At 38.2% G+C, this 13719-nt stretch overlaps 1 protein-coding gene across 8 annotated transcripts in view; it reads right to left on the bottom strand.

The window, feature by feature from the left end:
• LOC6545445 (calcium uniporter protein, mitochondrial) overlaps window positions 1-13651 on the bottom strand; it is a 44365-nt gene extending 30714 nt beyond the window's left edge. For 2 of the 8 annotated variants that reach the window (XM_026976398.1, XM_026976401.1), the window contains exons 1-3: window positions 13379-13651; window positions 12415-12607; window positions 1679-1775 (exon numbers count right to left, since the gene is read on the bottom strand). In XM_026976398.1, the coding sequence (XP_026832199.1) occupies window positions 1679-1775; window positions 12415-12525 (208 nt within the window). In that variant the 5' untranslated portion in view covers window positions 12526-12607; window positions 13379-13651. Of the gene's footprint in view, window positions 1-1678; window positions 1776-12414; window positions 12758-13084 lie in introns of those variants that run through there. The other 6 variants (XM_001972092.3, XM_026976402.1, XM_026976396.1 and 3 more) reach the window with 5 other exon arrangements.
• Window positions 13652-13719: the final 68 nt, after the last annotated feature.

Here is a 13719-nt window from a genome sequence, read left to right as displayed (position 1 = left end):
GTATGCCACTTCAAAATCCGATTAAGATAAGTTGAGTTATGGAGCTTAGAACTTCAGCCTTGGGACATTTGTTAAGTTTCTTGAATATCTCATCATCATAACATCAAAAAATTTACAAAAAATTAAAATAAAAAAAATTTTTTTAATTTGAATGCAGATATTTAGAGAATTGCACCAGAAACATTTAGAGGTATGCCACTTCAAAATCCGATTAAGATAAGTTGAGTTATGGAGTTTAGAAGTTCAGCCTTGGCACATTTTTTGATTTTCTTGAATTTCTACAAAATCATAACATCAGAAAAATTACAAAAAAATTAAAAAAAAATAAATTTCTAAATTTGAATGCAACTTTTTAGAGAATTGCGCCAGAAACATTTAGAGGTATGCCTTTTCAAAATCCGATCAAGATAAGTTGAGTTATGGAGTTTAGAAGTTCAGCCTTGGCACATTTTTTGATTTTCTTGAATTTCTACAAAATCATAACATCAGAAAAATTACAAAAAAATTAAAAAAAAATAAATTTCTAAATTTGAATGCAACTTTTTAGAGAATTGCGCCAGAAACATTTAGAGGTATGCCACTTCAAAATCCGATTAAGATAAGTTGAGTTATGGAGTTTAGAAGTTCAGCCTTGGGACATTTTTTGAATTTTATTGAATTTCCACATCACCACACTAAAAAATTACAAAAAATGTTTAGAAAAATAAATTTCTAAATTTGAATGCAGATTTGTAGAGAATTGCGCCAGAAACATTTAGAGGTGTGCCACTTAAAATTCCGATTAAGATAAGTTGAGTTACATACTTTGCAACGAATCTAGTATACCCTTTTACTCTACGAGTAAAGGGTATATTTATCTATCACTTTTCAAAGTGCCGGTTAATGAGAGACCACAACGACCACTAATTTGTCAAACTTATCTATAATTAATCGATAATTTATTGTCATGTGCAATTAAATGCAAATACGTAAAGCAGGGGAATAAAGTGATTAGAAAGGGGAGCGGAATTTTATAACTTAATCAATTAAGTTTTTAGCAATTGGCTAATGTTTTCCATAAGTTTTAAGACCTTATAAAATCTTCCAAGCTAAACACATTAATGTCTTACCATTACAAGTTTTTTTTTTAGTTTTCTTCCTATTCAGTATCAGTTTCTTCTTTCTTTTCCTATTCTTTTTTATTCTCTTCTTGAGTGAATTATCTGTACCTTAGGGAATATACATTTAAAATTAGAATTTATTTTCATGATAAACTTACAAAAGTCGGACTTCTTTTTCTTAGTAATTCTTAATTCTATAAATTTTTGAATTATTGATATTAGTCTAGAAGACAGAGTGCCAGAAAGCGAACTTGGTTCTTGATTTACAGTCTGCTTAATTTCTTGAGTTCTGCAAGGATTGGTACCTTTTCTAGTTCTTCGATCCCTAATTCGGTTGTAAGCAAAACATTGATTGGATTTCAATTCCTTTCCTTTTACTTTTTCCCCAATTTCTGTTTGCTCATACACATGATGACTTGAACTGTGACCTGCGATTGGGATGATTGATAAGCTTACATTAACACCCTCCCACCAAGTTGTCAAATCCAATCAGTTATCCCGCACTGAACGAAAATATTTACAAAAAATATCTGCCCTGTAAATATCTCCATCCACATCCATTCCCAATTTCCACTCACCTCCCGTCGTCGGTTTTTTGTGCTTGTCCGTTTCGCCATCCTCCGTCGTGGATGCGAAGCTTCTGTGCTGCTGGAGCTCATGACATGGCCGTAAGTGCTGTGGGGGAAAGGGGAGAAAATGTTTGCAAATTAACATTAATGACTCCATTTCGCATTATTGGTTGCGGCTTAAATGGGGCTTACGTATTGCTAACAGCAAAATGTGCAAGTATATAGGTAATTTATAAGCCTGCTCCATTCTAAAAGTATATGGTATTATTACTAAGCGTTTTCGAGCGGTTCTGAAGAAATGTACTTTAGGATGAGCCTTTGTTTTACTTCAATTTATTTGGTAATACAGTGCATATGCGTCATTAATTTCCCTATGAAATATAGGATATTATTAAAAATATAATTAAAACTCTTCCATAAAGTTTAACATAAACGAATTTGTCAGCTTTAAAAAAAAGCTATGTCGGCTTACATAGAAAATTCCTTTATATATTTAGTAGCTCCACGTCCTTAACATTTTAGAAATGGCATTCTTTGCATGTTTCAGCCGAACCTAATTAAGTTAAAATGCTCCCAAGTGAAATCACGTGCCTCCTATAACGAAGGACGAAAACGACAACGAGCTGGCACTCAAAACAAAAAAAAAAAAACAAAAAAACCGGAAAAGGAAATGGGGCAACGGAATATGGGATGCGTAAATACAGTTATTCTGAGGACCACATGGATGTGAGCGAGCTTGTGTGGCTTTAACCCACAACATGGTTTTCGTCTGGCACAACTCTACTTTACAACTTTGTTGTACTCCTTCCTACTGCCGGCAACATTGCGTATGAGTAATCACACACGCACGAACACATTCGAACACTCCAGGGACACAAGGACACAAATGGGCAAAGGAAATCGAAACCGAAACCGTTTACCGTGTCATTTAACCAACTAAACAAGTCAGGTGTTTGGGTGGACTTAAATATTGGAATATTCATAGCATTACACCTTCCTAAAAAACTTAAAAATCACGCTGGTAAATATAAATATGTAAATATAAATTTTAACTCCGTAAAAGTAGATTAGAGTAGCTGAATTTTCCCCAGTAATTCCAGATCAGCCCTCGCGCTTTAAGCTTGTGCTGGAAAATACAAAATAACATTGCATAATTTTAGGTGCAGCTGTCAAAGTGCGTGTGTGTTTGCATAGGAGCACAAACGTACATATGTATGTGCATATTTTTAGAGCCAAGCTTGGCCAAGTTGGGAATTGCGGTTTTCTCATATGGTATGCACGTGTTGTGCGTCGATTTTAACTTTTACTGATTGGATTTTACGCTCCACTCCAATCAGGCGCTTCAATAATTCAGGCCCTCTCGAATGCGCAGAGAAATATGTAGCAAAATCAAATGTTTCCCACGAGTAATTGAAATTTAAATGGCAAATAAATTTTCAAAACACGCCCCTGCAGTCCCCAGATCACATTTTGTTAGCTGTTTTTCCGCAGAAACTTTGGTGATTTGTTGGCGCGCATTATTGATGGACTTGGCTTGGCCAAATGACAATGGAACATCTCTGACAGTTGGTCAGAGCTTTATTCCTCCCAGAACGTCTGCATGCTGAGACACTGGCGAATCCGAGGGGGGGCAAAAGTAAAAGTTATGACCCCCGACGAGTTGTCAGCCGGCATCAAATGTTAAAAAGTTGCCCCACAGGCATTTGCACCGAACCAAATGAAACATTAGGCGTCACATAAATTTAACGAGCTCCGACAGCCACCGAAATCCAAGTTCCAGCCGGATAGTATGCCACTTTTCTTTACTGTGGCCAGAAAGTTTTTACGATCATTCGAATAAATTGAAATCGTAGCTCAGCTTAGTTCAGCTTTTCCCCGAGATGTGACTGAAAATGTAATTTCATAAATTACACCTGCTGTTTTTCCCCGGAAAATGATAGCCAGAAACTTGTGACCGCAACTGGAGGCAAATCATTTCAAGTTAATTTTCCTTGTGGGGCAGCTTTAAAAATTTTGGAGAGGAGCCGTATACGTTAACGTCAACATCCTTGGCCGCTGTCTGCGACATGTTGCAGCAATTGTCTCTTAATGAGCCCGACAATGTGACCACGTGCGACGATGTCCTAGTCTAAGTCGAAAGAAAAACAAGTCAGCACACAGGACACGCCAGGATAAACAAGGAAACGGCACAAAAAGGCTCTCTGAAAGAGGGAAATAAGTGGAGGCCCTGGGTCATAACAATAAACAAAGCCGAGTGGATGTCTCTGGGTTCCTTAAATCTTTTTCGTCTGCGAAACACCAAAAAAAAAAAGAAAAACCAACAAAAAGTCTGCCAACATTAGAGATAAAAATAAAATTACAGTGGTTCGTGTAATTTGCATAGCAATTTCATTTTACTGAACTTTTAGGGGCCCCCCCTTCAATTTTTCAATTGCTATTCATATTTTAAAGAAAGAAAGAAGCTTTAAGTGGATGGAAATTAAATTTGTATTTTAGTAACTATAAAAAAAGGACAAGAATAATTTTATTTAAATGGATTTTCTGCAATTAAATAAAACGCTTTAAAAGTCCTGCAGATATAGGTAACATTATAATTCTTGTAAGAATTATGATTTGGTTTAATGGTTTCAGTTGGTCTTTTTATATTTTCAGAAAATGTGGCGCTCATTAATAAGGTACAAAGAACTTTGCGCAACCCCGCAGAAAATTTCTAAATTGATGGAAATAAAATTTTAAGGACCCCGTCGCAAGGAATTCTGCATGGAAACTTCCCAGTTGAGGAAGTCATGCAAGCTAAAAAGTTCTAAGACAGAAGAAGCCCTAGACAACCACTCGCCTTTCAATCCTTTGTTCTTGGCCAACAGAGTCGCGTGTCAAGTGCCACATTCCTGGGCTTCTAGCCAAGAATAACACAGCGCCGGGCATATTGTTCTTTATACGTTTGATTGTCTTTGAATCAGCTCGTTAAGTCTTGGGCCAAATAGAATAATGAATCCCCCTCAAAGCAATTTGTACGAACGACCGCTGGAAATGCAATTGAAGTTTCACGCACAGATATATTTTATAGCTCGTAAAAGCAAAGCAATTTAATATATTGGCATCGACGCTGCTGGCAATGAATCATAAAAATATTATATCTGTGAGCAAATCACCGCGGAAATGAGATTAGTGGAATGACATCGAAGGATCGAGGCGAGGACAGGATAATGCTTAAGGAAAAATCCCCGCAACATCTCGACAAGTTCTCAAGCCACATCGATATAATATATTTCTATAAATATATCAAAAGGAGAAGCAGATGGAGAGAAAGGTAATAAATTAGACACATGTTCACAGCAGGCGGGTGAATTTTTTGTCGGGTTTTGTTTTTCACTGGCGCACAGTGAATAGAATTGCCAGTAAAGATTTTCTGCAAGTAAATATTTAGCTGAGAAAAAACAGAGAAAAATAGATAAACAAGCGCACACGTTCTGACGTTGACTATCAAAAATCATCAGATACAGAGAGAGAAATATTGAAGAGACAAGCCAGACGGACTAAAATTAGTGTGCGCGCCATACACAATGTGATAAACATACACATCCAATAGATACCGAAATACACAACCATGAAATGGAAATAGATATTTTTGTATTTCTCTTGAAGAGTGCAAAACGCGGCCAGAATTTTGTCGCCACCCTCACATTTCAAGATAGCCACAGAAAATTTGGTTAAAAGCAGACAGACTGTTTAGCTGTAATATCTAATATGACTAGAACGAGGCAGTAAAAACATACAGAAAACGAGTTGTGTCTAACAGAGGCAAAGTTCTTGTATTTGCCTAAACACTTCTTGAATGCCTGCTTATGTAGGCCGTTTTATCTGAAGTCCTACCAGCCTCTCCCCTGACAGTTGGCCAAAAGTTGGACTTATGTGCTCATTTGTAAGCGTTTTACTTCAGTTTAAACGCAAGCTTAGGGAATTGCTGTGGCCTTCTCGTCAAAATTCATTTAAATTGCGTATACGTCAGTTAGCCCCTCGGTTTGTTTGTTTATCCAGCCAATTTTGTTAATGGAAATTGGCCAGAAGAAAATAAATGAATTGCATTTCATTTATAGGATTTAATTACAAGGGAATTAGGTAAATGTTGTAAGTAGAGCAAGACATGTCACTCGCCGGCGGCTAATTAATAATACAAGGGAGAAATAAAATTCGAGTTAATTAAGCTTTAATTGTAATTGGAAAAGGTAAGAAGGTGGTGTGTGAAAATCCCCCAAGGATTACACAGTCACTGTGTTTCAACCATACACAACCCCCAAGTTGGCCAAGCGAATTTCAATTACAGATATTCCATATTCATAGAGTCTGTGGTCTGCCCGCAGGTCACAGACAGCCATCAGTAAATAAAGCGCACGATAGAGCTATGTACACGGACCAAAATTGGTAAAAAAAAAAAATGTGGAAAAAAGTCTGGCACAAATTGAAGCACTAAAAGCGTTGGCCAGTCAATACAAAGCTCATAGAAGCGGGAAACCATAAACTTGTGGCTTAAAGTACATACCCATATCCTGGAATCAGGATCCGTCGGGGGCCAGAGGACACATAAAAACCAAGTCAGTAATTGCATTACTCACTCAAAATAATGGCTCATTAACCCGCAGGCCAATGTAGAAGAATGTAGGAGCTGCTTGGCTTTAATTAGTGACTACGGTATCCATCTTAGCCCTCTCAGGCTTCACTACACTCTGACTTGTCCAACAAAAGTACACAAAGTAAACGTGTTCCTCGGAGGAAAAACATTATTTTCTTGCATACAAATTTCCCTTCTTGCCGAAAATATCTAGCTGCCAACGTTTGCGAGAGCTGCTCAAAAAAAATATGTGCCGTCAAAGAACCTCTCCCAAAAGTTGTGTGTGCTTTCTTTGAAAATATCTTGGCCATGTGCATGAGCAATTTCCAGGACACGACCTTGCGCGGGTAATTTTAATTTTAATTTTAATACAATTAACACTCACAAGAGGCGATAAAATAGGTCTCAGTGAAAAGTGGCAGTGCGGGCCACGCCCCAATGCTTATCAGAAAGGACCCGAGGCCACATCCCATTGTAATTAGTAGGCGAAAAAAAGCGGCAACAAAAACCCAGCCGCATGCTGAGTGCTCCATTTAGGGAAAACCGCATGAAAACAACATTATGCAGTCCCTTTTTTATGGCTAAAATAAACTAGAATGGTGACAACAAAAACGCGTACTTCAGAAGCACGCCGCAGAAAATGTTCCAATGTTCCTTTTGTAAAGAACAGGCAGCAATATGTTTTTAATTGTTATTTTTAAACTGTATACTTTTTATATGCATTAATATACAACAAGCAGTTTCAATAAAACATACTTTAAACATCTACTTTATGTGTATGCATTATAATGAACCTAGTAAGGATACATTAAAAACAAAAGCTGCTTATTTATGATAGTATCAGTGTATTGTTAAATCGCTACCTTCCAACCGTATGACAAACTTAAGTGGATATTATGGAAGCCCAAACCGAGAGTAGAACAAGCTAAGCAAATTTATGTAGCTCATTTTGGAGTCTAGCTCGCCTGCCTGTGGAGCGCAACGAAAATTTGCATATAATAGTAGAATTTTCGCCTTCAAAACGCAGAGAAGAGACGACAACAACAGCAACTGACACTCGAGTCCTCCAGTCGAGGAAGTTGGAAGCCTGGGACCAAAACTCACCCAAAGAAGCCTGCGATGGGGCCTGAATTAATAACGAACCTTTTATGCGGTACACTCCGACTGGGATGCCTATTCCCCTTTTTGTTTGGGCTTAAATTGGCTAGAATTTATTCAGAGATTGGGATAGCGATAGACCACTGCAAGTGGCCAAAGCCACAAATATTTACTAAATAAATTATCAGCCACTTCACGCTGTTTGCCTAACGCGCTTGGTAGTCAATACACAGAATTTAAATCAATGCACAACAAGAAAAAAGTGTACACAAGAGTGATTCTTCGCGGAATTATGCTGACAACAGTGAAATATTTTATGGCGCAGGTCAATTGTCATTGGGGATCTCCCCTGAACGGTTTAAATTGAATTGAGTTAATTTTACGAATTGAACAAATAATTTATTTAAACAGCCTTTTGGTCGCGTGGCCTTAGTGAAGCATATTGAGCACTTTTATGTACTCAGTGTGTGCTGATAAGTACTATCACAAAAATGCCACAAATTGATAACACACATCGGGCGAAATGTGAACTGGCTCTTCCCTGGCGCTTACAGTTTAACCTGAACTGTAAATAGTTTCGCAGATTGGATTACAAGGGCTCGGCGAAAGGGGAATGCTGCACAGAGGGCTTTTGGCCACTTGTATCTATCAGATACTCGTGCAGCCCAACTCGGTGTACAGTCATTAGATAAACATCAAAGCGAACATTCAAGCCGACAAGTTGCGGGGCAAACTCGAGGGCAAAACCAGGATAGGGGGATTCTAATGGGGTTCATGTGGGGTTTATTTGCCGCCCTCGTCGACAGCAGAAGTCAAGTGCAGGAGCAATGGCCATAGCACGCAAAGGATGAGTTGCCAGAAGTTATATCACTATGGAGATTGGGAAAGACAAACATCAACATGAATACACTTATAAACTGCCTTATGTAGGAGCCAACAGATTGATAACTATCTATTAAATTAAATTTGAATTTTGGAATTACCGCACTCAGCTTTGATTAGATTTTTTAGATTTGATTTTAGTTTTAATCCTAAAAAACTTGTTATTACTTAAATTCGTTTATAAGTTATAAGTTCCCTTAAACGATTTTCTGAAAGTGCACGTTTGTTGTAGAGCGAAAATATGTTCCCTCCGTTAGCTATTTGTCGTTACATAAGTTATGCTGGCATTTTGGAAGGCATAACTTTAAGTTCTGCTGATGAAGCGACAGCGTCAGCCCTAATGAGGTCTTTCTAATTTGTGACATGCCGCCTCCGCCGTTTACGATAGCATTAATTACGCGTATAATCCTCGCTCGTCCCTTCCTTAAGTATTCTCTTTCAGGGTGTACTTACTGCATATATGTATGCAAATATTTTTGCAACGTCTGGTGGGGAAATTTGCTTTTCGGTTTTCCCTGATAGCTAAGCAAAGATTTAGCAGCGCTGATAAATGTGCGAAAACGTGCACAAGTTTGCAAGGAAAAGCCCTGTGGTGAAGGATAATATAGGGACGAGTGGGTGTTATTCCAATGCCGGTCCTGTAAGGCTGCTAATGCAGATTTTCTGCGGGCACGGGATTTTGACTGCTTGTGTACGGGTTAAGTCGAATGCTTTTTGGTGACTTGGCTTTAAGGTGGGAGCCGCAGAAACTTGCTGATCAAACAATAGTTGATAGTATTTAAGAAGGAGATTAGCGCAAGTTGAGAAAAAGTGCTGATAAGTTAAGTACTCTTGTGGGCCCTGCCAGCCGGCAAAAAATGTGGCGAAACTTTGACTTTGCTGGAAATAAGCCGGTAAAACTTGTGATTCAGGTCTTAAAATGATTAAAAATCTTTGGAACAGAAGTGCACTAGAGCTGGAATGTTTGAGAAGCGCGGAGGAGGGTGCAAAATATACAGAAAACGAGGGAAGATAATACCTTAGGCAGTCTGAAGAATGTTTCACGAAGCTTAAACTTAATCTGTGATAAAATTTAATTAAGTAAGTTTCAATCCAAATTGGCAAACGTGGTATGAAATGCAATCAAGGTTGATTACTTCAAATTTAAAAGTTGAAACTTCATTTCAAGTCATTTCAATCAATTAAAACCATGAAAAGTGGCAGAGTAGTGCACTGTTTCAAAGTGCAGTTTAAGTATCACGTACTAAGCCTGACTTAATGAGCAGATTTCGTAAAAAGTTACCATATAACAAACACCACACGTCTATAAGCCCTGGCTTTAAGCTGCTGACCTCTGGCTGCATTAAGTGCAGCCAGCGCAGGTTTGCTTTGGATATGATGAATTCCATTTGCATAAGTACCGCCTTGTTTTTGTTTGCCCGACCATCGAGCTTTATTTATGTATGTATGTATGTATGTCTGCGTTTGCACGCACACTGCCGCACACAGAGATGCACAAATAAAGCCGGGTGCAAAGCCTGAATCATGGCACTCGTGTATTTAATCAAATATCAATTGATCGCCCATCACAACCGTTGCATCTGTCGGAAAATAATTGTTGTTGCACAGAAATTTCCCAGTAACGTACAATTGTGGTAAGTGCAATAGAGCCTGAAATAGAGCCGCATGAAAGTATTAAAATTATAACTTTATTATCAACCAGCATTCTAAGAATAAGCACTCAATCAATTTTAATACGCCAATGCCTAACAAAAGCTAAAATAAAAAAGTTTAAATTAAACTGGCCATCTTTAACAAACCTTTTAACGTGGTAAACTATTCCATAAATCGGAAAATATATGAAAATTTCCTGCCATTAAAAGCTTAATGGTGAAACAATTTGTGGAAAAACTTTCGAGTGAGAAATATAATTGTATAATTGGTTAGAATTATATTTCAGGAACAGTCGTGAGGTTTACTAGTATTCCAGCTGTCACTGTTCCACATATACACACACAGACACGTATATTTGTGTGTGTGCCACGCCCCAGGAAACAGGACTATAGCAAAACAAATGGCAACACAATGCAAAAAAGCCGAAATGCGAGGGCAAGCCAAAAATCCCATTGTACTGGAACTGTCGGAAAGAGACAGCAAGAGGATGGGAAGAAAAGGATGGGGAGATGTAACGACACACGTTCTGTGTCTGTGAGTCCGTGTGCCTGCTTGTGTGTGCGTGTGTATAGTGGGGCAGACCAAGTGGCGCCAATAAAAGTTTTTGTGCTCTACGAAAACATAGAAAAAACAGTAAGAGAGGTTCCCCAAAAAAATTCTACAAATCCTCTGGACTTTATTTATTTTTTCGCGTACGCCCAGAGATTTTGAGCGAACAAATTGGAGCGTGATGTGGAGACACTATGATAGGTTAAGATGCCAAAAGCGGAAATCCGGGTCAAGAACTGTGCCAGACTTTTGAGCTTGACAATCAATGATGTCGTTTTTTGTCATCGTCTCTATTTGCCTCAATCAGCTGCGAAAGCTCGAAGAGCAAAATGCAAATCGAGATAGACACTTGTGGGCACAAAAAGTCGAGCAAACAACCTGCTAAAAGCAAATAATCTAGGTACAAAGTATCGCGCCCCTTTTCGCCCAATGTCATCAACACTCGCTTTTCGTTTGTCCCGCTCTCTTTATGTGAAGAGAAAAAAAAGCTTGTTTGAGCTGAGCAAATAACGGCGTATTTAATCATTTGGTATGCAAATCGAGTTTGTCATAAAAGAAATACCAGCTCACAATACAAGCCGGTTGAATGAGCCTTTTTGGCACAGTGGAGCTTCTATCACGAAAATCATAACATTATTGCCTAGAACATTTAGGTATAAAATATCCTGATGATAAAAAAACACACCGTTTACACTTTAAGTTAAAATGTTGATTTCGATTTACCATTAAATTTTACATTTTTGTAGCTTAGAAATTCATCATAATCCAGTTTTACTGTGCCCCGATTGTGCTCTTTTTTCAGATGCTTTCGGTGACTCAACTAGTTAAGCTTGAAATGTAAACTGATAAGCATTAGCGTTTATAATTGTTAAACTACAAAAATAATTAGCAGCATCAATAAAATGACTCACCCACATTAATTAAATCAGTGACCTGCAGTTTGATGGGCACTGGGATGCCATAGCGAGTGCTAATTGTTCCAAACTTCTCTCTCCTAAAAAATTACCTCCATCGCTCATCTATCAACGCCCATTTCTCTTCCCCACCCCGCCCCCAATAACATGTCATGTGATGATAAACATTTCTGACAGCTGTTTTTTTGTTATTGCCTTGGCCTTTTCGCGCAGGTGCAAAAACAACAACAAGTAGAAATGGAGAGAGAAAAATGCCGGGGAGAGTGAAAGATGGGGAGAGCTAAACTCCAATGAAGTTTGCCCAGTCAAAGTTGCAAAAGAGACGGGGGGAAAGTGAAAGAAAGAGAAACAGAAAGAGAATTATATGTACATATGACATGTGGTCATAATATATGTGTACATATGTAAGCTTATTTTGTATTTTCGGACTGGTTCTTTGCATACATTTTTAAAATTCGAAACACAAAATATGCCTGCCTCACCAGAGGACAAGATTTTTCTATATATGTATGAAAGAATAACTGTGCAGAGCTACATCTGTTCGCAGACAGTGGAGGCCAACGGAATAGCAGTTATAAAATAAGGGTTTCGCCAATATTATTCTTCTAACCAACTTCAACTCATCTAAAAAATGTGTTTTTTTTTTTATTATTATTATTTTAATTTTTTTTTTTTATTTTATTATTTATTTATTTTATTTTATTATTTATTTTTTATTTTTTTATTATTTTTATATATTATTTATATATTATTACAAATACTATATAAACTTAGCATTAGTCTGATATTTGTAAAGTAAAAAAACTGACCTACATAATAAGTTGCAATAAGTTGCGATTAAACTATAATGGAATGGCTCATTTCTTAGTGCTATAATGCTACCCCTTGCTGTGCGCTTATTCACATTCGAGGAAGAAGTGAGTGTTTTTTATAGATACGATATGGTGGCAAACTGCTGCTCCCCCGGAGCGCGACTTCCCCTGATAGTTTTCCTGAACTATGTAAATATGTACATGCGTATGTATGTATGGAGCACTCACCAGGGCAAAGGTGGTGCCGGGCGCCAAGCGCAGGGCGAGACTATGGGTGGCGGTCGCTGGTCGCAGGAAGAGCCGAAAGGCGCTGACCATGGCAGCCCTATTTCTGGACATGATGCTGCTCGCTTAACTGGAACTGAAACTGGAACTTGTGCAGCTGTACTGGACACTTCACCACCGCACTGAATACTCCGCGCTATTATTATTGTGAATCACGATAGCACCGGTTATGAAGGGTAAATAATAAGTAATGTTGTTGTTTGGGTTACAAAATAAATGAAAAATATTAGTACGTCTAAGAGGCTTGGCACTATCTTTCAGCCAAGATCCACAGCCAAATGAAAGCCTATGTGCGAAACGGGTATTATTTATTCGAACCGGAAACTTCAGCGAAGCCTCTTTCATCGTCGTAGATTACAAAGGCACCGTTAGAATCTTCCGATAGGCCCGAATAGATAGCTCCCACGATAAATAAACAAAGTCGACCAATACGAATTTCACTTGCACCTAACATTTTGATATGATTACGTTAAATTTTGACTACTTAGGCAAAAGTGTGTAAGTTGTGACAGGGAAAATGCAACAAGCCGCAGACAACAACAAAAACAACCAAGAACGGGCGCCAAAAAGGAGAACGTGAGAATTTTCGGAGAGGAGGGGCGAAGAGAATTACCGGTTTTACCAAGCGAATCTTCTTTAACTTTTCATGCGCGGCACAAAGGGCAAAAAACCCAGCGATTAGCACTCGGAATAGAATTATATATACATATGTGGAAAGATATATACTCTGGGAATTATATTATTAAGAACGCGCCGCTATCGTGGACCTTTCGCTGCATGGCACTTTCTCTCTTTCGCTCTCTTTGCACTCTCTTCGCCCACGACTTTTTTTTTAAAGCCGGCTCTGCGAGCACGCGATATTATTAATAATTAACTCTTTTTGCAACTGTCGTTTGTGGCCGAGTACCTGTTAGCACGTGCTATTTTTATCGTTCTATAGCTTATCTAGTTGAAATTCAAACGTATAACTTGCGGTTTCGATACGGATTCGACGCGGCAACCATGTATACCGTGGTTTTCTTATATAAATAAATTGATTTACTCAAAAATATACACCGAAATTGCGCGTATTTGAATGTTAATGTTCAAAGTTGTCAATAAAATTTAAAAAACATCGACACCCACAACCGACACGAACGAACTACAGAAATGAACTAACCGAAGCTGCGAAAGAAAAGCTACGCTTAATCGATACTATCGGTGCGCCGCCAGCACCTATCGATTGCCTGGGTGTGATTTCACTGTTTT

This window comes from Drosophila erecta, unplaced genomic scaffold, assembly GCF_003286155.1.
Source record: "Drosophila erecta strain 14021-0224.00,06,07 unplaced genomic scaffold, DereRS2 tig00000021-arrow-pilon, whole genome shotgun sequence".
NCBI classification, from domain to species: domain Eukaryota; kingdom Metazoa; phylum Arthropoda; class Insecta; order Diptera; family Drosophilidae; genus Drosophila; species Drosophila erecta.
This window is presented reverse-complemented; position numbering and strand designations above follow the sequence as displayed.